The sequence below is a fragment of the Bison bison genome, unplaced genomic scaffold (assembly GCF_000754665.1).
Source record: "Bison bison bison isolate TAMUID 2011002044 unplaced genomic scaffold, Bison_UMD1.0 scf7180017864330, whole genome shotgun sequence".
Lineage (NCBI taxonomy): Eukaryota > Metazoa > Chordata > Mammalia > Artiodactyla > Bovidae > Bison > Bison bison.
In genome coordinates, this window is record NW_011494902.1 from 6,437,719 (window position 1) to 6,462,105 (window position 24,387).

Genomic DNA, 24,387 nt, shown 5'->3' on the forward strand with positions numbered 1-24,387 from the left:
CCCCCCCCCCTTCACAGCCTTGGACTGTCTCCTCTGAGTGCGGAACTAAGCCTACGAGTGGAGAGCCAGTTCATTCTAGTTCGTGATCAATGATAGAAGATGATAGAGGCAGAAAGAGACCTCAAAGAGCACAAAACTCAGAGAAGAGATGCATATAATTTCTGTTGCGTTGCTTCTCAATGTTAAGGACAAATTGGAGTAAGCAGGCAGGAATGTGAGATAGCTGGGGGAAGAACCAAAGTAAATTTTTAATTAAAGCTTTAAACACCTCTATAAGAGAGAAAAGGATGTAGTTCATATTCTCTATTGACAAAAAATTATGATTTCAATTTGGAAGGTGTAAGAATGATCAATCACTAGAAAGAACTGATAATTTATTGAAGTGTTGGCTTTGGAAATCAGAAAGATGATGAACTATTTATTGATTTTTCATTGCTTTGACAAGTCTGGTGCTGAAAAACCCTAAATTGCCATGACATATCATGCAACTATCGAGCAGTTCCAACAATTAAGGTGTTATTTTTTCATCTGTACAACTCACTGTGTAACCAGAAATGTATTTTTCATGCTGTAGGGTGGAGTCTGTGGTTGTGAGAAAGGCTATACAGAGATCATGAGATCAAATGGTCTCCTGGATTACTGCATGAAGGTACCGGGCTCAGAGGATAAAAAAGCTGATGTGAAAAACCTTGCTGGGAAAAACAGACCCGTGAATTCAAAAATACATGATATTTTTAAAGGTTGGTCTCTCCAACCCCTTGATCCAGGTACATATCAGTTATGAGTAAGAAATGTAAATTTTCTCTTGGGGGATTAGGGTTCATATTGTGACCACTGCTCATGATGGAAAGCATGGAGGGAAGAAGGGACAGAAAAGGCAATATGGTCTTATTCAAGGTTCCTCACATTTGAGTGCCATGTAGTGTAAAACGTTCTCACGGGTGGTTGAGAATAAGTCTGTCAACCCCAACCCCAGTCTGAGTTAAGGAACCAAATATTAATCTTTGAAAATGTTTGAACTGTAAATTATCTTTGCCAAAGACTTTATAATAAAAATTGTGACGTTTTATATATAATTGAAAAATGAGAAAAGCAATAGATTCTCAAGAACATGGAGTTACGTAGGGAAATTCCAGGTACCCTATCTGGTTTGAGAAACACTAGTGATATAGTAAAATAGCATCAGTTTCAGAGGCCAAGAGACCTATGGGTATCAAGGATCAGAGGTACTTCCTTTGTAATTGCATGTAATTTCTTTACCTGTCTGGAACTGTTTCCTCATCTATGAATCAATCTAGGCATCTGTCCTGAAGAATTTTTGTGAGTATTAGCACAGTGTCAGGCCTATAGGACTCAAAACTTAGTGGAGATTAAGGATAAGAATGAACAGTATTAGATAATTTCTCTATACCCTATGATTCCATGCTGGTTGTATTGCATGACTCACCTCATTATATTCTTGCAACATATAATGAGATGTTGTTATCCCCACTTTAGAGATTATGATTCTGAAACTGGCAATGCAAAATAATTTGACCAAGGTCACAGCACCAGTAAGTGACAGAAAGGTATGAAAGGCAAGCCAATAAGATCCTTACACAGCACTGGCCTCTACTTTCTTCTTTAAGAACTGGACAAAAATATGAAAGCAAAATTCTCTGTGCCTAATGTACATACCTCTTCCAGAAAACAAAGTGCTGTGAATGACAGGGAGATAGCGTGACTGATGGAAGGAACCTTGAGAAGGAAGACACACATGAAGCTCAGACAAAATATACCTTGGGAACTTTCCGCCCAGATCCTAAGCCTTGGTCATACCAAAGTGCCCTGATGACATGCTCAAATGAAGCAAAACTAGAGCCCAGGCACAAAGGACCCTAGATCTAGTGGAAGAAACAAGACATTCTGTGACTAGCTTATAAGGATGACCACAATATCTTAACTTTGGTTCCATAGTACGTCTGGGCATGCCATAGATATTAAAAATCATATTCATCTGTGATGTTTAGCTAGAGAAACAGACTTAAAATTGAGGGAAGCATGCTATGAAATGCAGCCAGTCTCACTCACTGCTTCTAGACCCTATTTCAGAGAGAGAATTAAGATGAGGTTCCAAGAAAATGAGTTTTCAAATCCACAAATGAAGTCCTTAAACTGGAGATCTAACTGAAGCATCAATACCATGTATGTGACTATACATGTGTGTACACATACATGCATAAACACAGACACATACATATATGTATACTCATATATACACTTGTATATGTATGTATGTATATAAACATATATGTAAAATATATATTTAGTCTGTGAGAAAGTTTATAACTTTCATTAGGTTCTCATAATGGGGTTAAAAATTTGAGCAAACTCTCAGGAAGGCAATTAGGCAAAACCTATCATACATTTTGACCTAAAATTTTCCTCCTACAAATTAATCATACAAATATACACACATATACTGAGAGAAGAATGTAAATGATATTCATTATATGATTGCTTATTATATAGCAAATGAATGGAAATAACATAAATGTCTACAAACAGAATAACAAACAAAAATATGATTCAACTGTGTAATGTCTCTTAGGGGTATTAAAAAGGATGAGATGGACCTGCCTTTATGAACTAGTATGGAAATATTTTTATTATGTATTGTTAGGTGGAAAAGTAGTACCAAAATGAATGATAAGGACAATTTGTGTCTTTTTGAAAAAGTGCATGTATGTTGTGTATATAGTCGCTTGCATTTGCAGAGAAAACTATGAGATGGTTCATAAGTTGGTAACAGTGGCACCTGGGTAGGGAGCTCAGAGATTGGCAGGAAGACTAATTTTCCACTACATATCTTTTTTTAAAATTATTTTTTATTGTAGTATAAATGCTTTACAATGTTATGTTAGTTTCTGCTGTACAATGAAGTGAATCAGTCACATGCACACATATATCCCCTCTTTCTTGGACTTCCCTCCTTATCACATCTACCCAGGTCATTACAGAGAACCGAGCTAAGCCCTCTGTGCTATACAGCATTAGCTTCGTATAAACAGCTATGTTAATTCTTCTTTAAGTAACATGATTTAAAGGTCACCCAGATCACATACCTCTGCAATAGGGATTTAAAAGCACTGGATCTTACAATACTTCAGCTTTATGAGGTTTAGGGGTAATAAGATGAAAAGTACATTGTCACTCAGGGAAGACTTTTTTTAATTGCCAATGTAAAAAATTCAGAATAGGGGATCACATCATTAGTGTTTCAAAGAGATCAAAATCAAAGCTTTGTTAAAAGTTTTATGACCATAAAAAGGGCCATTACTATGTTGAAAACTCATTCTAAAACCTGATTGAGGCTTGAAAGTGTCTTGTAAGCCAAAACTGTGATAGATAGTCACAATATAATTGAAAGTAATAGTGATTTTCTTTCAAACAAATGTTTACAATAGATTGTTTTTTATCCCATGAAGGTCTTAGAATAAGATTCTGACATGTGTTTTTCTGGACCTACAGTTAATTACAGTCAATGTAGTATAATGAACCTTGGTGTGTACATCTTTCAGAAAGGAGCATAATTCCTTTTGGGAAGCTAAGGAATTGCTGTTATCAGTGCAATTCTAAGTTTAGTTAACTGTGTGCTCATGTAAAACATAACAAAAACCATGTGTTTTCCAGAAACAACTCAAATTTATACATACACACACCATACATACAGTCAAGGTGTGTGTCATATAGTTAAAATCACAAAATAGATCAGACTATTTGGTTCTTTTTTTTTTAACCTCTTACAGATATTAAATCCAAAATAATATATACTTCTACATGTGGATATGCTTTGTAATACTTTTGTATTAGAAGTATATATAAATGAAAATAAATTCAAAATATCCTACAAGTTGTTAGATTTTATGAAGTACTGATTAGTAGCACTGGTCTTTGGCATTGTGAAAAAATTGATAACCTATATTTAATATTTTCACTTATTTTTTGGACATTTGATAGCTGTCACATGTGAGTATTTTCACATATGCTTCTGACTTATGCAAATCTCAGAATTCAGATGAGAAATAAATAATACACTAAATAAATGAGAAATAAAAGCTTTTGTATGCTAAGCCTGTTATTTTTTATTTTAAACAGATGGCCGAGTGAAAATTTGGGTTTATGGAGTTTCAGGTGGTGGTTTTCTTATCATGATTTTCCTAGTATTTACTTCCTACCTTGTTTGGTAAGTACTAACTAGTAAAAAGTTTATACTCTATATTTTCATTGGTGGCATATTATACTAAAAGAAAACTTATGTTGAAATCTGGTCATTAAAACAGGACCCTTAAACTCACAAATAATCACCAACATTAGAATTGCTAAATAGTTTAAGTGGGAGAGTATTATCTTTATTGTCCTCATTTGAAATAACATTTTTGTATTTGGCTTTCATATAATATCACAGGTATACGAGGCAAATCATTAATCAGGGCTTTCCCATTTTACAATTTTGATTTAGATCGGTACCATTTTAACACACTGGAATTTCCTGGTACCTCTTAGTACCAGGACTTAATCACAGAGGTTTTTTTTTTTTTTTTTTAATTAAGTGTAGTTGATTTACAATGTTGTTTTAATTTCTGCTGTTAGACAAAGTGATTCAGTTTATACACACATACACACACACAAATACATACACACACCCTGGAGAAGGAAATGACAATCCATTCCAGTATTCTTGCCTGGAGAATCCCATGGATGGAGAAGCCTGGCAGGCTATAGAGCATAGCGTTGCAAAGAGTCGGACACGACTGAAGCAGCTCAGCAGGCACATATGTATACACACACATTCTTTTTCATTTTCCATTATGGGGACAGGATATAGAAAATAGTTCTCTGTGCTGTATATAGTAGGACCTTGTTGTTTATCCATTCTAGGTATAAAAGCTTACAACTACTACCACCCTCCCACTTGGCAACCACACATCTGTTCTATATCTCCGTGAGTCTGTTTCTGTTTCATAGACAGTTTCATTTATATACTGTAGAGTTCACATGTAGTGATATCATAGGACATTTTTGTCTTTCTCTGACTTACTTCACTTACTGTGTTAATGTCTAGGTCCATCCATGTTCCTGCAAATGGCATTATTCCATTCTTTTTTATGGCTGAGTACTATTCCATCACATATTTGTAAAAGAATTTTCTTTATCCATTCATTTGTCAATGGACATACAGATTTTTTCCATGTCTTGGCAATTGTGAATAGTGGTGCTATGAATATAGGGGTGCATATATTTATTCTAAGGTTGTGTACTTCCCTGGTGGTTCAGACGGTAAAGTGTCTGTCTATGATGCAGGAGACCCAGGTTCGATCCCTGGGTTGGGAAGATCCCTTGGAGAAGGAAATGGCAATCCACTCCAGTACTATTGCCTGGAAAATCCCATGGACAGAGGAGCCTGGTAGGCTGCAGTCCATGGGGTCACAAAGAGTCGGACACGACTAAGCAACTTCACGTATGGATGTATGGCCAGAATTGGGATTGCTGGATCATTTGATATTTCTATTTTTAATTTTCTGAGGGACTTCCATGCTGTTTCACACAGTGGCTTCACCAACTTATTCAATAAATTCCCACTAACAATATAGGAGGGATTCTTTTTCCCCATGCTCTCTCCACCATCTATTATCTGTAGACTATTTAATGATGGCCATTCTGACTGGTGTGACGTGGTATCTCATTGTGGTTTTGATTTGCACTTTTCTAATAAATAGTGATGTTGAGCACCTTTTCATGTGCCTATTGGCCATCTGTATGTCTTTGGAGAAGTGGCTACTTAAGTCTTCTGCCCTTTTTTTTTTTTAATTGGGTTGTTTTCTTGTTGAGTTGTATGTGTTGTTTGTACATTTTGGAAATCAAGCCCTTGTCAGTCACATGATTTGCAAATATATTCTCTCACTTGTAGGTTGTCTTTTCATTTTGTTTATGGTTTCCTGTACTATGCAAAAGGCTTGTAAGTTTGATTAGGCCCAATTTGTTTATCTTTGTTTTTATTTCTATTGCCTTGGGAGACTGACCTAAGAAAATATTGGTACACGTTATGTCAGAGAATGTTTTGCCTATGCTCTCTTCTAGGAGTTTTATAATATAATGTCTTAATGTTTAAGTCTTTAAACCATCTTGAGTTTATTTTTGTCTATGGTGTTCTAACTTCATTGATTTACATGCATATGTCCAGCTGTCCCAGCACCCCTGGCTGAGCAGACTTTTTTTTTCATTGTACATTCTTGCCTCCTTTGTCAAAGATGAATTGACCATAGGTTTGTGGGTTTATTTCACCTTTTTGGTCAGGTTTATTCCTCAGTATTTTATTTAGGGGAGTGAGATTTTACAAGGTACTTTTTTTAAATTTTCCTTTCTGCTATCTCTAGCTCCAGGAATTCTGATTTAAGCATCCAGACAACTTGACCACATGCAGGAGTAATTAAAAGAGCCCCAGGTAACTAATAGCAGGCGAGGCTGAGAAAATTCTAGTTCTTAAATTTTCTTCTCAAACTGACCTATTTTTACCAAGTATGTTAAATTGACCAGTTGGTTCAAAAAACCTATGAGTATATTTTAGATAGTAGAGTCAGGTGTTTATCTACAGTGACCAACCATAAAAGAAAATTTGATTGTCCATTCCAGGAACCCTGTTTTGTAAGCAACTAGTTCCTTAAGTATATTATTCTCACAAAATGGTGATTACTTTATTGTATATATCTTATTTGATGAGCTGATCTTAAAGCCAGACAGAAGTAAATACCTTTGAATATTTTTAAGTGTGTTGAGAATATTTTATTAGCTTCCTGAAATTTTTCAAAGGTTTTTTTTTTTTTAATTTTCATAAGATCAAAGTGTTACTTTGCTTTTTTCTCTAAATCGAGATATTTATATTCATCATCTGTCTCAAACTGTTTCCTTGACAATTTTTGCCCAAGTTTTTAATCTCAATTCAAATCCAGTCTTTGTATTTTAGCTCATACTTCCAAGGTTACACAGGTTTTTAAGTCTTTGCTCTCGGTCAGTGAAAGTTAGTAAAGAAAATCAAGTGACTTTAATTCTTTCTGCCACCTATAGTGATTGAGATTGAATTTCTAGAAGTTGGATTGCTATCCAGCTAATACTTCCTCAGTGTTGCAATAAAAAAGTAACACCTTCAGTTATTTACCTTAAAATCAAATGATTTGATCAGTTATGTTTGAATTAATTTTGTATTGTCTAGATCTTGTCTTAATGAACAAATGTGAAGTGGAAAACCTTATGTGAGCTTGAGAGTGATAGGAAGCATTCACCACTAGACAAAATGAGGAAAAGATCTCAAATTGAAACAAAGAACATAAAGGCTTGATAGATGAGAAACTGCTCTCAAAGCAAGGGCCCAGTATAGTGTAAGATAATCAGCTAGTCTATTAGTCTGTGAAAGCTGAGATGTATTCTACTTCACAGTCACATCCCCAATTCCAGATTCTATGGTTCCTTCTTCCTTGAATATCCAAAAGATTAAAAATTAAAATTTAACATTCATAAATTCTGCCCTTTTACACTTCTCCCTTTCTTTCAGCTTAAAAGTATGTTACCCTTAATCCATTCCTTCAACAATACTTACTGTAGCCCTTCCTAGGCTCTGGGGATTGATTATAGGTACCTCACTGAATTGTGGTGACAAACATAATTTTCTAGAGAATTTTTAATGTAAAAGATCAAGGGAATCATCCCCTACTGTTTAGTGACCAAATTATATAGATACTTATGTGTATAGTATATCTTTTTTTCATCCTCAGTATCCACCCTTAATAATCCCCCATTGGAAGTAGCAGTTAGCTCCATATTTGGAAGCCCTACAATCCTCCTTTCAACTCTCTATAGCCAGATTAGTCTTCTTAAAACTTAGCCAAGTGATCAGCCCCTTTCCTCCTCAAACACCAGCAGTGGCTTCCCATTGACAGCAACATGAAAGTCGTGTTCTGGCTGCCTTGCAAGTCATTAAAAGCCTTCCACTATTTGAGCCCAAACAACTCTTTCAACTTCATTTTCATATTTCTCTATGCCCCAGTGTGTTGCATAGGCTTGCTGCTAAGTCACTTCAGTCCTGTCTGACTCTGTGTGACCCCATGGACTGCAGCCTACCAGGCTCCCTCGTCCCTGGGATTCTCCAGGCAAGAACATTGGAGTGGGTTGCCATTTCCTTCTCCAATGCATGAAAGTGAAAAGTGAAAGTGAAGTCGCATACTTGTGTCCGACTCTTAGCGACCCCATGGACTGCAGCCTACCAGGCTCCTTGGTCCATGGGATTTTCCAGGCAAGAGTACTGGAGTGGGGTGCCATTGCCTTGTATTTAAATTGTTGCTTTATCATTGAAGCATTTAAAATCTCATTCTACATCACAGTCAACATTTCAAGTTTACTATACTCATATCCATCCAAGTTGGTTGAGATACAACACTTCTTTCAATCTGCTTGTGTTGCTATTTCAGAGGTTTTATCTCAAGATGTAAGTATCTATTAATATATATTAGGGAAGTTTGTCATTTTATTTGTACTGCTCATGTATATTTATGATCTCCATTAAAATACTTTTTATATTGTAATCTTTCATAATATTTATAGGAGTTGAATATAAGGCTACAACCTCTTTCTGAAGGATAGTGTTTTGGGAAGCGTTACCTTACATTAGGGTACATAGTGTGGTATCTTATTTCACAAGAAAGCTTCTGCTTGCATGGTTTACTCCTTACAGTTCATTCTTCTAGAATTAATTTTCATAAGTTATTGACATTCTAACAGTTCTTCCCAATAAAAATTTAAATGCCAACTTTTTCTTTATGAAACAGCCTGGAATAACTTGTATAAGCTGCCAGCCCTGTGGCATTTACTCCATGCTGGCATTGTAGTTACTTGTATAAACGTCTTCCAACATCTACCAAACCATAAGGACTTGGGGGTGGGGGAGAAGAGCTTTAATGACTTATTTTTTAGAGTACAAGTTTCACAAATATTTATTAAATAAGTGAATGAATCAATGAGTGGATAAGCTAAAACAATCTATTGCCCATGATCTTTAAAGGTCAAGAAAAAAATCTAATATTCACATATGTCAAAGTGCTTTACATAGGTTGCCTTATTCAGTCTTTCCAATAATCCAATAAAGTGTTGTTATTATCATCCTTATTTTAAAGAGGGAGTAAGCCATACTCAGAAAAGTTCAATAACTTATGTAAGGGTATCAGCCTGGTAAAATCAGCTCCAGATTCGTCTTAACCCTCAAATGTCTTAACCCCTTTCCACTGGACTTCCAGTCTCTGTAATTTCTTGTCCTTGAGTAATCCCGAAAACTCTTTAGACTCAATTTAATGTCTACACCTTTTCCATTTTTTAGCAGATCTTCATTTCCCAAGAAAAGTAAGTTATAGACCTGGGAACAGACTTATGATATCAAAACACTTACTGTTACATATGAGCTGCCTAAAGAATCCAAATAGGTTTTCACAGCATCTATTTCTATTAAATAGCTTGCAGAAGAGTTAGAAGATGACAGTTTTGGAGATTTTATATTTTCTCCTTCAAAATAAAAAACTTAGGACAAGAGAGCTGCTATAACATGCCAGGTGTTAGGTGTATACTTTAGATGAAAGCAATTTATAATAACATTTGGAAATGTTTTTCAGAAAATAGAGAAAAATAGTCTTCTCAAGGACTGCTTTGGTTAGATATGATCCTTTGTATGTCTGCCATAAACATTTGGGTTTCTTGAAATATTACTGATGCCCTAGCTCCCCTGGCAATAAAGATCCATGAGGTCATTTAGTGGGAACGACCATTGGGTGAGCTTTTAGTTAATCTAGACATAGTGTCTGGAAGTTACTTGAAGAACCACATCTATTCTATCTTGCTCAGCACAATGCAGGGAATGGGCTCTCAAGTTTGAAGGTGATGCTGCCACCTCCGAGGCTCAGCCCTCATGAGTAGCTGACTGTTTGTTAGTGTCTTCTGGTCTGGGTCCTGTGGCTTGCAATCAAGGGTGGTGAGAAGTGTCAGCACTTACCTGTCTTTTCATAATGAACTCGCTTTTCTGGTCTAATGGGCTTATCCTTTGCTAAAATGCAAATGATCATGGAAAAGGTGACTTTAAAACGTGTCAGTCAATGATCTCTTACAGCCAGAGCTGCATAATGGTTTTCTCCCTTGTGCAAACTCTAAAAGTGGTAGTGGCTGTCAAGAGCGCTGCATTAGGAAGAATTATGAGGCTATTCCTGGGCTCAACAGGAAAGAAGTGTGTGATGGATGGGAGATGGCCACCACGGGCACAGGATGCCTGGGGGTGGTGGTGGCCCACGGGCCAGGCATTTAGGGGTCCTGATTTAGTGTGAGTGAGGTGCTCATACCTTACCTGATAGCAGAGTTGAAAAGAGAAAAATAATTTAAAAACTATTTCTAAATGAATCTCCTAATAAAGATCAGGAAGGAAGAAAGGAAAGGGAGCAGGGGCTTCTGAAGAAAAGTTTCCTATTTGCTGACTTTGCAGAGGGCAGGCCCCTACTCAGATCTTTCTCTTAGGGTTCTTTTTAACCAGCCAGGAAGCTCTAAAGCCACAGCTTCTCAGCAGCATTACCACATTATTCAGTGGTTGCTAACTTTTAAACTCACTAAAAGTTCTCAGATCTCACACATTCATGTGTGTGAAAGTCACTCAGTCATGTCGGACTCTTTGCGACCCCATGGCCTATACAGTCCATGGAATTCTCCAGGCCAGAATACTGGAGTGGGTAGCCTTTCCCTTCTCCAGGGGATCTTCCCAAACCAGGGATTGAACCCAGGTCTCCCACATTACAGGCAGACTCTTTACCAGCTGAGCCACAAGGGAAGCCCCTCACACATTCATAGCTGTGATTTTAATACATCAACAGAGCTTACAAGGTATGAAGAGAGACATCATGAAATGAAGCCTTTATCACAACCATCCCAACACACACCACAAAAACCCCAAGCCTACACACTAGGAGCCACCTCTTTTTTTGTCCTAGAGGTGAGCACAACGTTCACAATTCCATACCTGTAAACTGGTGTAAAAATTCAAGTAATATTTGAGCTGAAGTTTTCTAGGCACAGCTCCTAGAGGCTGGCCCAGTTTAGATGTCTCCTAGGCAATATTGTCTCTTTCATGGGGGAGAGGGGGATTTTATTTTTATTGAAGCATACTTATTTTACAATGTTGTTAGTTTCAAGTGTACAGAAAAGTGATTCAGTTTTATATATATGTGTGTGTGTGTGTGTGCACGCACATGCGCAAGCTCAGTTGTTGTGCCTGACTCTTTGTGACTCCATGGACTATAGCTGCCAGGTTCCCTGTCCATGGGATTTTCCAGGCAAGAATACTGGAGTGGGTTGCCATTTCTTTGTTTGTGTGTGTGTATGTATATGTGTATATACATATCTGTTCCTTTTCAAATTCTTTTCCATTACAGATTATTACAAGATACTGAGTAGAGTTCCTGTGCCATAATGTAGGTCCTTGTTTACCTATTTCATATATAATATAGTATATATGAATAGTAGTGTGTATATATTAATCCCAATCTCCTAATTTAACTCTAACCACCACCTCCTTTGGTAACCAATACTGTTGTCTTTTCATAAAGAGCTACCCGTCTCTACCCCTCTTCCCCACATCCCAGGACGTCATTTCCCATGTTTCTCCTACGTAGCTGTGTGTGCTAAGTCGCTTCAGTCATGTCCAACTCTCTTTGACCCTGTGTGTTGTAGCTCACCGGGCTCCTCTGTCCATGGGAATTCCCAGGCAAGTTCTTTACTACTAGTGCTGCTGGGAAGCCCTTAACAAATGCCAGTTAGAATAATGCCATTTGCAGCAACATGGACAGACCCAGAGATTGTCATACTGAGTGAGGAAAGTCGAAGACAAATATCATGACAAATGTTATGGTCACTTATTTGTGGAATCTAAAAAAAAAATGATACAAATGAACTTACCAACAGAAATACACTCACAGACACAGAAAACAAACTTATGGTTACCAGGTGGGATGGGATATATTGGGAGATTGGGAGTCACATGCTTGTTATTTAGTCACTAAGTCATGTATGATTCTTTTGCAACCTCATGGATGGTAGCCTGTCAGGTTCCTCTGTCTATGGGATTTCCCAGGCAAGAATATTGGAGTGGGTTGCCAATTCCTTCTCCAGGGGATCTTTCTGACCCAGGGGTCGAACCCAAGTCTCCTGCACTGGAAGACAGATTCTTTACCCCTGAGCCTAGGTAACTAATAAGGATCACTGTATAACACAGGAAACTCTATTCAATACTCTGCAATGACCTATATGAGAAAAGAATCTGACAAAGTGTAGACATACGTATGTGTATAACTGATTTACTTTGCTGAACAGCAGAAACTAACAACATTGTAAATCAACTATACTCCAATGAAATAATTTTTTTAGAGAAGCCAATTCCTCAAAAAAAAAAAAAAAAGAGAGAGTGGATTGCCAAATGTAAACTGTTGTATAGAGAATGGACAACAAAGTCTGACTGTATAACACAGGGAATTATATTCAATATCTTGTGATAAACTATAATGGAAAAGAACATATATACATATAACTAAATCACTGTACAGCAGAAATTAACAACATTGTAAATCAATTATATGTCATTAAAATAAATATTTTAAAAAGTGAATTGCCAGAAACTCTGGAAACACCTTTATTTTTTGCCCCTCTCTTTTCTTCCCCTAAAACAGCAGGAGATGGAGGAGCTAGAAGATCCCTATGGTCATTCCAAATGAAATTCCTCCTATTCTTTTGGACATTAGGACACCTTCTACTACCATCCCTAGGGTGGATAATAGACAAACCGTCACTTCCAATTTGTTGTAAATTCTCATTTGTGTGAGTTTTTAGTCCCTTTAAATGCAGATTAGTGTGCTCTGGACCCAAGCTGGAGCCTGGCAGTGTGACTAGAGCCACTGGATTCTACATATACATTAATATAGACAAATTTGGATGTTATTCAGATAATTATGCAGTCCCTGTTCTTTGAGAAGGGGAACAGGCCTAGGGTGAGTATACCTCTGCAGTGAATTTTGAAGCTTATTTCTGCCTCTCCACTGTTGAGGATGTTTTTGCCTGCAGCCCATGCCAAGCACTCAGTCACACACAGACACCTACTGTATGCCGGGTGTGGACGCTGTAGGATCTCTGGTTCCTGTCAATAGGCTTTTTAGAAATCCATTCTAATTCACCTCTTCAACATCTATAAATTGCTTCTAGCATCTATAAATTGTTTCAAACAAAGTTTCTCTCAGTATTTTAAACTAGGAGATTCTCCCTATAAAAAAATGTCATCAGACATGTGTCTCTTTTGTGGTAAAATGCACGCATCATGCAATTCTCAACTTTTTAGCCATTAAGTAAAAGAAGCCAGACACAAAAAGCCACACATACAGTATAATTCCATAGGAAATATCCAGAATAGGCAAATTTACAGGGGCAGAAAGTTGACAGGTGGTTGCCAGGGGTAGAGAATGCCTTATCACCTTCCAAAGGCCATCTCCCACCTCCAAATACCATCACATTCAGGGTTAAGATTTCAACATATGATTGAGGAAAGGGTAATGCAAATATTGAGTCCGTAACAGTTCCTAATTACCCCCTTTACGATACATTGCATTTTGTAAAATATATAGCCTTATATAATGCATTACATTAGTCTCCTCCTCTGGACAAATGCTGGTTTCTCGGAGCTGCCTTAAAGAATGGTATTTGGAAAGTGTCCCAAAGGCTACTTGTTCCAAAGTGTAGACTGCTTAGTGGGAAGAGTTTCCCTTTGGGGTAATGATTATGCAACGTTGCAACATAATGTTCAAAATGCCACTCAACTGTACAGATTAAAATGTTTGTTTTTAATTTACATTCACTCAAAGTATTAAAAATTAACTATATGTACAGACAAAAGAGTTGTTGCTACCAAGTGCCTAATTAATAATGTGGCTACAAGGAGAATGCACTGAAGGGTTAAAAGTGTTTTTCCTGTGTGTACAAGATGCATTTGGATTCTAGGCTCTGCCACTCACTCAGTGACTTGAGGAAGGTAATAACCTCTCCAGTCCTTCTCTGTCAAGTAGTAATGATAATCCCCATGCCCCCTTCTCTCACTTCTGGCCTGGGATTTATTGAGGTGTTTCATGTAAAGTGCTCAGCACAGGGCTTGGCACTTAGTACATGCATCCAATTAATAACATGCTGCAAGAAAATAAATAGTATAGAAATCTGGAGACAAAGCCAGAGGTGGCTCCCTCTTGGTGAGGACAACCCAAAGAGCTGGGCTCTGAAGGCATGGCAAAGCCTAGACACTGAGGACAGAAGGGAGACAGAATGATGGTGGGGAAGGCAGTGTGTAGCAGAATTAAACTGTAAGTACTCATTAGTTGACATTCACCCACACTGAGAATCAAAAGGCATAATGGAGCATGGTTTGCCCCAGATCTGGGACATTGCTGAGAGTCTGGGCAATGTAACTCAGTTTCAGCTTCTCTCTGTGTGAGAAGCAAGAACAGCCCTCTCTAACCTGGCAAAGATGTCAAACTCAGGGAGCACAGAGACCGGAAGAGAAAGCTTTTGCCTGGTACATCAGTGAAATTCTCCTAACAGACCTTGGTGACTTGGCAGCTAGATGCCAGGTTTCAAGCCCGAGCAGAAGTGTGTTTACTTAAAAACAACAGCAGAGTAAAGCAAGAGAATCTGGCTGTTCTAGCTACTTATGATGTTAAAACATCTGCGCTGTGGAGGTCTTGGTAGCTTAGGAATTAGTGAGCAACAGATGTTCACATTACAGCGTATAAACAAAGGAAAGTGGCCCTTTACCAAATTCATTGTTTCCACTAAACTATTTTTAAGATTTATAAGATTTTGGGGGGAAAAGAAAGGCTTCTCCTGGCTTAAGGGTTAAAGTACACCAGTATTCCAAAAAGGAACCCGCCAGTCCAGAGAAATCAGTCTTTTGTCTAACCACTTGGATTTCTGTACCTTACAGTTTTCTTTGGCAGATGAAACAGAGCTCTGAGAACTTTCTTCATCTCAGGAATTCTTTTCCCTTTACAGCAAGAAGCCAAAACCACATCAAAGCACACCTCCCCAACAGAAGCCTCTGACCTTAGCCTACGATGGAGACTTAGACATGTAACCCGAAAAAAGAAATCCAAATGTAGACATCAACTGCCTTAACCGCTTTCTATTTTGTAGCTCTCAGACTTCTCAGTTTTTTGAGGAATCTCATGGTGTGATATACTGAGCAGAATACAAATACTGCAAAAGTAATATTGCCTCAACTTCATTTGGACATGGAGTCAAGGATTATCAGGTCTGCCATTTTGCTTTCCAGTTGTTTGTGGGTGTGAGTGTTTAATGTTTTTGATTTTCCCAAGGGACCTGAAAACCCTTCTCTTCCTGTTTGGAAATGGGAGGAAGAAAACATGATGGAATTCCCACAGACTTAAGTAAATTTTATCCTCAGCAGCATGATGACAATCCGGAGAGGCCAAGGCTTTTACTGTAAATGATCAGTCTGACACTGCATTCTTATGCACTATATTAGTGCAAATCCTTATTCTTCCCATACTTCAACACTGAGTTTTCTAGAATTTACATCAGTTCAAAGACTTTCAAATTGGCTTGCCTATTTTCACGAACACAGAGAGAATGGGTTACCATTTCAGAAATTCTGAGTTTTTACCTTTACAAATTGTATTTTGTTTTGTAGCCAGGAGGATGATGGCACTTCATGAGTTGTGTCTATTGAAAACAAATGAAATGTGTGTAGTTGCTGGACTAGATGAAAGCTAAGTGGTTTTGAATGAAATGTGTGTTGAATGTTAGGGTGTACAAATGAAATTAGAGGTTATATTGGAAAAAAGAGGTAAATTATTTAATTACTAAAACTGTATTTTAACAAAAACTTTACCATGTAGATATAGCATTAGCCACATACAGTTGTAATTCAGTTTAATGATGACAAACTCTGCTTTTGTAATTTCAATTTTCTTATCTGAATATTTATAAATTCTTTTTTTGAATTTAATTATCTGACCTCATTTAATATACATCTAACACCGATCCTCTTTGTAGGAAGTCTTGCTTTTATAAGGTTTCAATAATATCTAAACAACACATGAAAAAGCTGAAACCATTTTATGAAGATGAATGTTTGTAATCGTAGATGTTGGAAAGTAAGAAGGTGCCATCTTGTGGTATGGACTTGTATTTATAACAAATAAAGTGTTCAAGAGACTGAAATGTTGACTGTTGTAGACTTATTTTCTATGAAGAGCCCATGGAGTGGGTTGCCATTTCCTTCTCCAGGGATGATTTGACAAAGACAGCTTTAATAACAGCTTCCCCATGTCACTGTTTTAGAGGCTGACAGCTGAAATCACTGACAGAGAAAAGGGCTCTTTCCCCACATGCTCAACACTATTGGTTACATTGTGAAATGGAGACAAGCATGATTACACAGAGTAGCTCTGAAGGCATATTTAAAGCTTAGCTAACATTAGAACAAACCACTGTGTAATATTGCAAACACTGATATATGTAAATGAACTGGGTGGCCTGAGAAAATGGAAATGTTAGAAATATGATAGAGTGAGCAAGTTAGAGAATGGTTTTACTTAAATTGGGACTTTTGCTTTTGCTAATCGTTTTAACACTAGTTGATTTTCTTCAATGGCACCATGGTTTTACATGAAAAAACTCAATGAAAAGAGAATAGTTGATGTCAATATTGTGATTGAGGGAACAACTCCTAGAGTTGTCCTTTCATTATTTCACTTTGGCTACAAAGCTTCAGAAGACTTCCTGGTAGCCCAAGAGATCCTGCGTCAGAGATCAAATCCTAGCTATCCCCTTTTCTGCCTGTGTGATCCTGTGCAAGGATGCTAAATCCTCTCCGCCTCAGTTGTGTGACCCACAAAATGAGATAATGAAATTATTTTTCTCCTAAGGTAGACATTAACAATAAATGTTAAAGGGATTCTGGTTCAAGATGGCCACATAGGAGAATTCTGAGCTTACCTGCTCCCACAAACATGCCAAATCTACAGCTCCCTATGGAACAATCTTCCACAAGAAATCCAAAAACTAGCTGAGTGACTCCTACACATCAGGCACACAAGAAAAAAATGCACATCAGAATAGGTAGGAGAGATTGAAATACAACCTCTCTGTAACTTCCACCTCTGGTGCAGTCTTCCACAGCACGGAAAACATCCCTCAGATTCTGAGAAGTAAGGCTTGAACTTCACCTTTGCACCCAAACTTTTAAGATCTGCACCTAAGAAGTCTTCAAAACATCTAACTTTGAAAATTAACAGGGTTTGTGACAATAAGACCCACAAAACCATAGGATATGAAGAAACAGTATTTAAAGAGCTTGCATAAACTTACTGTGGCCACCTTCAAGGCAGCATGCAACTGAAAAGAGTCCAGAATTTCTGTGAAAGAGGCCCATCTGCAGATCTTAAACTTTGGCCTGAAGGATAGGCCTCTAATTTAATCCACATCTAGAGGCTAAATGAAATACTCTCCAAAAGCCATGGAGACTGGTAGGCACTATTTTTGAACTCTCCTTCTGTCCTACCCCAGGTCTCCAGTATCACCTGGAAAGTACTTTGTTCATACATCTGAAACTCTGGTTTTTACAGCAGCCATCCAGGCATGCTGCTCATCTTGACTCTGGTAAGCCAGTGGGGCTTACATTAGCAGGTCCCACAGGACTAAAACAGAACGATTTCTTAATCAGCTTCCCCCCAACCAGAACACAGCACAGAAGCAGCAGACAGAAATGCCAAGTCATCCATGAAAGAAAACTATTCCCTTATCTTTGTAGCTGTCATCTGAGATGCAGGCATGCATTTAGGAGCCAATTGCAACCCTTTCTGGAGACAAGGGAGGCTAGGTTCAGTTCAGTTACTCAGTCATGTCTGACTCTTTGCAACCCCACAGACTGTAGCACACCAAGCCTCCCTGTCATCACTACCTCCCAGAGTTCAAATTCATGTCCATTGAGTCAGTGATGCTACCCAACCATCTCATCCTTTGCTGTCCCCATCTCCTCCTGCCTTCAATCTTTCCTAGCATCAGGGTCTTTTCAAATGAGTCAGCTCTTCACATCAGGTGGCCAAAGTACTGGAGTTTCAGCTTCAGCATCAGTCCTTCCAATGAGTATTCAGCACTGATTTCCTTTAGGATGGACTGGTTGGATCTCCTTGCTGTTCAAGGGACTCTCAAGAGTCTTCTCCAACAACATAGTTCAAAAGCATCAATTCTTCAGTGCTCAGCTTTCTTTATAGTCCAACTCTCAAATCCATACATGACTACTAGATAAATCATAGCTTTGACTAGATGGACTTGTGTTGGCAAAGTAATGTCTCTACTTTAATATGCTGTCTAGGTTGGTCATAACTTTTCTTCCAAGAAGCAAGCATCTTTTAATTTCATGGCTGCAGTCACCATCTTCAGTGATTTTGGAGCCCAGAAAAAGAAAGTCAGCCACTGTTTCCCCATCTATTTGCCATGAAGTGATGGGACCAGATGCCATGATCTTCATTTTTTGAATGTTGAGTTTTAAGCCAACTTTTTCACTTTCCTCTTTCACTTTCATCAAGAGGCTCTTTAGTTCTTCTTTGCTTTCTGCCATAAGGGTGGTGTCATCTGCGTATCTGAGGTTATTGATATTACTCCCAGCAATCTTGATTCCAGCTTGTGCTTCATCCAGCCTGACGTTCCTCATGATGTACTATGCATATAAGTTAAATAAGCAGGGTGACAGTATACAGCCTTGATGTACTCCTTTCCCTATTTGGAACCAGTCTGTTGTTCCATGTCCAGTTCTAACGGTTGCTTCTTGATCTGGACTATTTTGGGGCTCTCTCACTTTACCTCACCACGGGTTACTGGTATCTCCTAAAAGGAGCTTGTGCACATGCCAGGCACTCCAGCTTTTGTGGCTACTGCCCAGATGACATATCACTTGTTAACCATGCTCTGGTGGTCGGTGCAGCTTATTGTTCATGGGATCACCATGAGGATAGCAAACAAAGAAAGAATTCTTAATTGTCTATTATCCCAGGGCTAAGTGCAGAAAGGACAAGCAGAAATGTCCATCTCAGTCTTTTGCTGGAAGAGGTATATCTACTCAGTTTAAAAGTTGCTGCTTATAAACCTAGCAACCATTCATTCATCCGGAAGATCCTCTTACTTAGGACCCTGATGAGTCTTGGCAACCCTGAACTATTGGTAGCCACTAAAAACAAAGTAGGCTAAATGTACAACCAAAGAGGTTTGGAAAAGAACCAAGAAAGGTCAGGTTACATACAAATTTTCATCTTCTACACAAAACCAGTTTTTCAAGACTGGGAAAGAGAAGGACTAGAAACCAACACAGAGAATCAAGGAAAATAAAATAACAGAGGAATGTTTTCCAAATGAGAGAACAAGAAAATCCCTCAGAAAAGACCTTAATGAAATGGGAGACAAATTATTTACCTGATAAAGAGTTCAAAATAATCATTGTAATGATGCTTATCAAGGTCAAGAGAATAATGCATGAACAAACTGAGAGTTTCCACAAAAGATAGAAAATATAAGACTGTATAAACAGAAGTCACATAGCTGATGGATACAATAACTGAACTAGAAAAGGAGTTCAATAATGGATGATATGAAATGGACGAATAGACCAGCATACTTGAAGACAAGACAGACAAATTTATCAAACAGAGTAGCACAAAGAAAAACATCAAAAAGAGTGAAGATATCTTAAGGGCTTATGGGACAAAATAAGAGGAACAATATTTTCATTATAGGATTTCCAAAAGGAGAGATGGAGTAAAGGGCAGAAAATTTAAATAAATAATCTGAATAATAAATGAGCTGAAAACTTCCCTAAACCTGGGGAAGGAAACAGATGTGTAGATCCAGGAAGTGTAAATTTTTCCAAATACGTTGAACACAGAGAGACCCAAGCCAGAGCACATTATACTTAAAGTGTCAAAAACTAAAGACAAGGAAGAATCTTAAAAGAAACAAGAGAAAAAACACTTGTTAGATACAGGAATCCCATAAGACTATCAGCAACTTTCAGTAGAAACTTTGCAGGCCAAATGGGAGTGGTATGATACATTGAAAGTACTGAAAAATAAAAAAACCCTGCCAAGAAAGAATACCCAGCAAAGCTGTGCTTCAGAATCAAGGAAAGATAGAAAGTTTCCAGACAAGCAAAAGCTAAAGGAGTTCACCACCACTAGAAAAGTGGCCTTACAAGAAATGTTAAGGAACTTTCTTAAGTTAAAACAAAAGGACATTAATTAGTAATAGGAAAATGTATGCAAATATAAATCTTACTGGTAGAGGGAAACACAGTAAAAGAATAATGTGGTGAAGTTGAGGGGTTAATAATTTATAAAGATAGTATAAAAGTCAAAAGACAAAAATAGTAGAAATACCTATAACTATAATCTGTTAATTGATATGATACCACTAATGGCAGAAAGTGAAGAGGAACTAAAGAGCCTCTTGATGAGGGTGAAAGAGGAGAGTGAAGAAGCTGGCTTAAAACTCAACATTCAAAAAACTAAGATCATGGCATCTGGCCCCATCACTCCCATAACAAATAAATGGGGAAAAACTAGAAACAGTGATAGACTATTTTCTTGGGGTCCAAAATCACTGTGGACAATAATTGAAACCATTAAGTTAAAAGAGGCTTGCCCCTTGGAAGAAGAGCTCCGACAAACCTAGACGATGTTTTAAAAAGCAAAGATATCACTTTGCCAACCAATGTTCTTATAGTCAAAGCTATGGTTTTTTCTGGTAGTCATGTGTGGATCTGAGAGTTGGACCATAAAGAAGGCTGAGTGCCACAGAATTGATGCTTTCAAACTGTGGTGCTAGAAAAGACTCTTGAGAGCCCCTTGGACAGCAAGGAAACCAAACCAGTCAATCCTAAAGGAAATCAACCCTGAATATTCATTGGAAGGTTGGATGCTGAAGCTGAAGCTGCAATACTTTGGCCACATGATGCAAAGAGCTGACTCATTGAAAAAGACTCTGATGCTGGGAAAGATTGAAGGCAGAGGAGAAGGGGGATGACAGAGAATGCGGTGGTTGAATAGCATCACCAACTCAAAGACCATGAGTTTGAGCAAACTCCAGGAGATATGGAAGGACAGGGAAGCCTGGCATGCTGCAGTCCATAGAGTTGCAAAGAGTCAGATATGACTTAGAGACTGAAAAAATGCAAGTAAGAATACTGTAAACTGTGACATGAAAATCATAGAATGTGAGAGGAGGGATAAATATGTAGTGCTCTAGAACGTGTTATGACAGTGTTATGACTAAAATAGACTTATAAATATAAGTTGTTATATGTAAGCCTCATGGTAACTACAAAGCAAAAACCAAGAGCAGATATACTAAGGAAAAGAAATTTAAGCATACCACTAGAGAAGTCATTCAATCACAAGGGAAGAGAGTAAAAGTAGAATGAGGAAATGAGTTAGAAAAGAGATAGAATACAATTAAGAAAATGACAATCAGTCTATACCCACTGATAATTACATTAACTATCTATGGGCTAAATTCTCCAGTCAAAAGAGTGGCTAAATGAATTTTTTAAATCTGTATACATGCTGCCTACAAAAGACTCATTTCAGATACGACGACACACACAAGCTAAAAGAGAAAGGATGGAAAAGATATCCCACAGAAATGGAAACCAAAGGAGATCTGCAGTAGCTATACTTATATTAGACAAAATAGACTAAGTTAAAAAAAAAAAAAAAACTCTAATAAAAGACAACAAAGGCCATGATCCAATAGTAAAGATTTCAGTTTAACAAAAGGATTTAACATCTGTAAATATGTATGCACCCATCACAGGAACACCTAAATATAAATTAAATAATATTTGAGGACCCAGATATTAGGGACCCAAAGTGAGAAATAGACAGAAATATGATAACAGTAGATGACTTTAATATCCCACTTACATCAATAGATAGATCCCCAAATAGAAAACCTGTAAAGGGGGTTCCCTGGTGCCAGGAAGATCCCACATGCCACAAAGCTACTAAGCCTGTTTGCCGCAACTACTGAGGCTGTGTTCTAGGTCTTGGAAGCTGCAGCTACTGAGTCCACATGCCACAGACACTGAAGCCATTCACCCTAGAGCCCATGCTCTGCAACAAGAAAAGCCACCACAACAAGAAGCCCATCACACCACAACTAGGGAGCAGCCCTTGCTCGCCACAACTAGATAAAAGCCCACACAGCAGTGAAGACCCAACACAGCTGAAGAAATACATTTTTTAAATTAAGAAAATCAGTAGCAAAGCATTGGCTTTATATGACATAATAGGTCAGATGAATATCACATACATATAGAGAACATCACAATCAAAACCAACAGAATGCACTTTCTTCTGAAGTGTACATGTAACATTCTCACCAACATAAATCAGATGTTAGACCACCAAATACATCTTAATGAATTTAAGAATATTTAAAACATATCAGGTTTCTTCAAACAAAGCAACAGAAATCACTTATAAGAAAAAAACTGGAAAACATGATATTAAACAACCAAAGGCTCAAAGAAGAAATTGAAAGAAAGAGATGAAAAAATACCTTGAGACAAATGAAAACAGAAATAAAACAAACTTATGGGATTCAGCAAAAGCAGTGATAAGAGGGAAGTTCATAGCAATAAACACCCATATTAGTAAACAAAAAGATCTCAAACAACTGAAATTTAAACTTTAAGGAAATAGAAAAGAGGACCAAATAAAGCTCTAAGTTAATAGGAGGAAGGAAATAAAGATCAGACTAGAAATAAATGATACATAGTCTAAAAATACATTTGTTAATATCAGTAAAAATAAGTGCTGTTCTTTACCTTTAAAAGATAAACAGATAAACCTTAGGCAACTCAGCAAAAAAAAAAAAAAAAAAAAATAGATGTTACCCCAATAAATAAAATCAGAAATGAAAGTGATGTTACAACTGATATCATAGAAGTATAAAGCATAAGAGACTATTATGAACAAGTATATGTCAACAAATTAAACAACCTATAAGAAATAAATTTCTAGAAATGTACAACCTACCAAGAATTATAAAAAAAAAAAACTAGAAAATCCAACCAGACCAATTACTAATAAAGTGATTAAACTAGTAAATCAAACCTCCAAACACACTAAAATCCAAGACCAGATGACTTCACTCATGAATTCTATCAAAAATTTAAAGAGCTTATGCCAATCCTTCTCAAACTCTTCCAAACAATAGAAACAGAGATGAAACTTCCAAATTCATTTGACAAGGCACCAAACCAAGAACACTACAAGGAAAGATAATTACAGGTGATTATCCCTGGTGAACTGAGGTGAAAAATCCTCAACAAACTATTATCAAACAATTTAAAAATACATTAAAAGGATCATACACTATCATCAGGTGGATTTATCCCAGGGATGCAAAGTAGGTTCAACATCCATCAATGAATCAGTGTGACACATTATCAAAACAAAGGATGAAAATCATATGTTCATCTCAACAGAAGCAGAAAAAGCATTGGACAAAACCCAACATCTATTTATGATAAAAACTGTCAACAAACTGAGTATAGAGGGGTTGTACGTCAACATAATAAGGACATATTTGAGAAGCCCACAGTTAGCATCGTACCTAAGGTTTAAAACTGAAAGCTCTTCCTCTAAGATCAGGAATAAGACAAAGATGTCTACTAAGGCCACATTTATTCACCATTGAATTGGAAGTTATAACAAGAGAAATTAGGCAATAAAAAGAAATGAAAGGCATCCAAACTGGAAAAGAAGAAATAAAAATGTCTATTTGTAGATGGCATGATATTATACATAGAAAACCCTAAAGACTCCACTAAAAAGAAACACTATAGAATAAGTTGTTAATTTACAAAATAAAATATCAATGAATAAAAAATAAGTTTCATTTTATACTCTAATAACTATCAGAAAGAGAAATTAAGAAAATCCCATTTACAATTGCAAAAATGCAAAGAAAATACCTATGAATAAATTTAAACAAGGAAATGGAAGACAGTTACACTGAATAAGACATTGATGAAAGAAATTGAAAACAACAAAAATGAAAGGAAAAAGATTCCATGTTCATGGATTAAAAGAATTTAATATTGATAGATTGTGCATACTAACTAAATAAATCTACAGAATCAATGCAATTTCTATCAAAATTTCAATGCCATTTTTCACAGAATTAGCACGATCCTATAATTTGTATGTAATGACAAAACAC

At 37.1% G+C, this 24,387-nt stretch overlaps 1 protein-coding gene across 1 annotated transcript in view; it reads left to right on the forward strand.

Annotated features, from left to right (window-relative positions):
- THSD7B (thrombospondin, type I, domain containing 7B) overlaps positions 1-15,220 on the forward strand; it is a 724,891-nt gene extending 709,671 nt beyond the window's left edge. Inside the window, exons 25-27 of the mRNA XM_010853704.1 lie at positions 575-767; positions 4,138-4,225; positions 15,139-15,220. Coding sequence (XP_010852006.1) covers positions 575-767; positions 4,138-4,225; positions 15,139-15,220 — 363 coding nt within the window. The remainder of the gene's footprint in view (positions 1-574; positions 768-4,137; positions 4,226-15,138) is intronic.
- Positions 15,221-24,387: the final 9,167 nt, after the last annotated feature.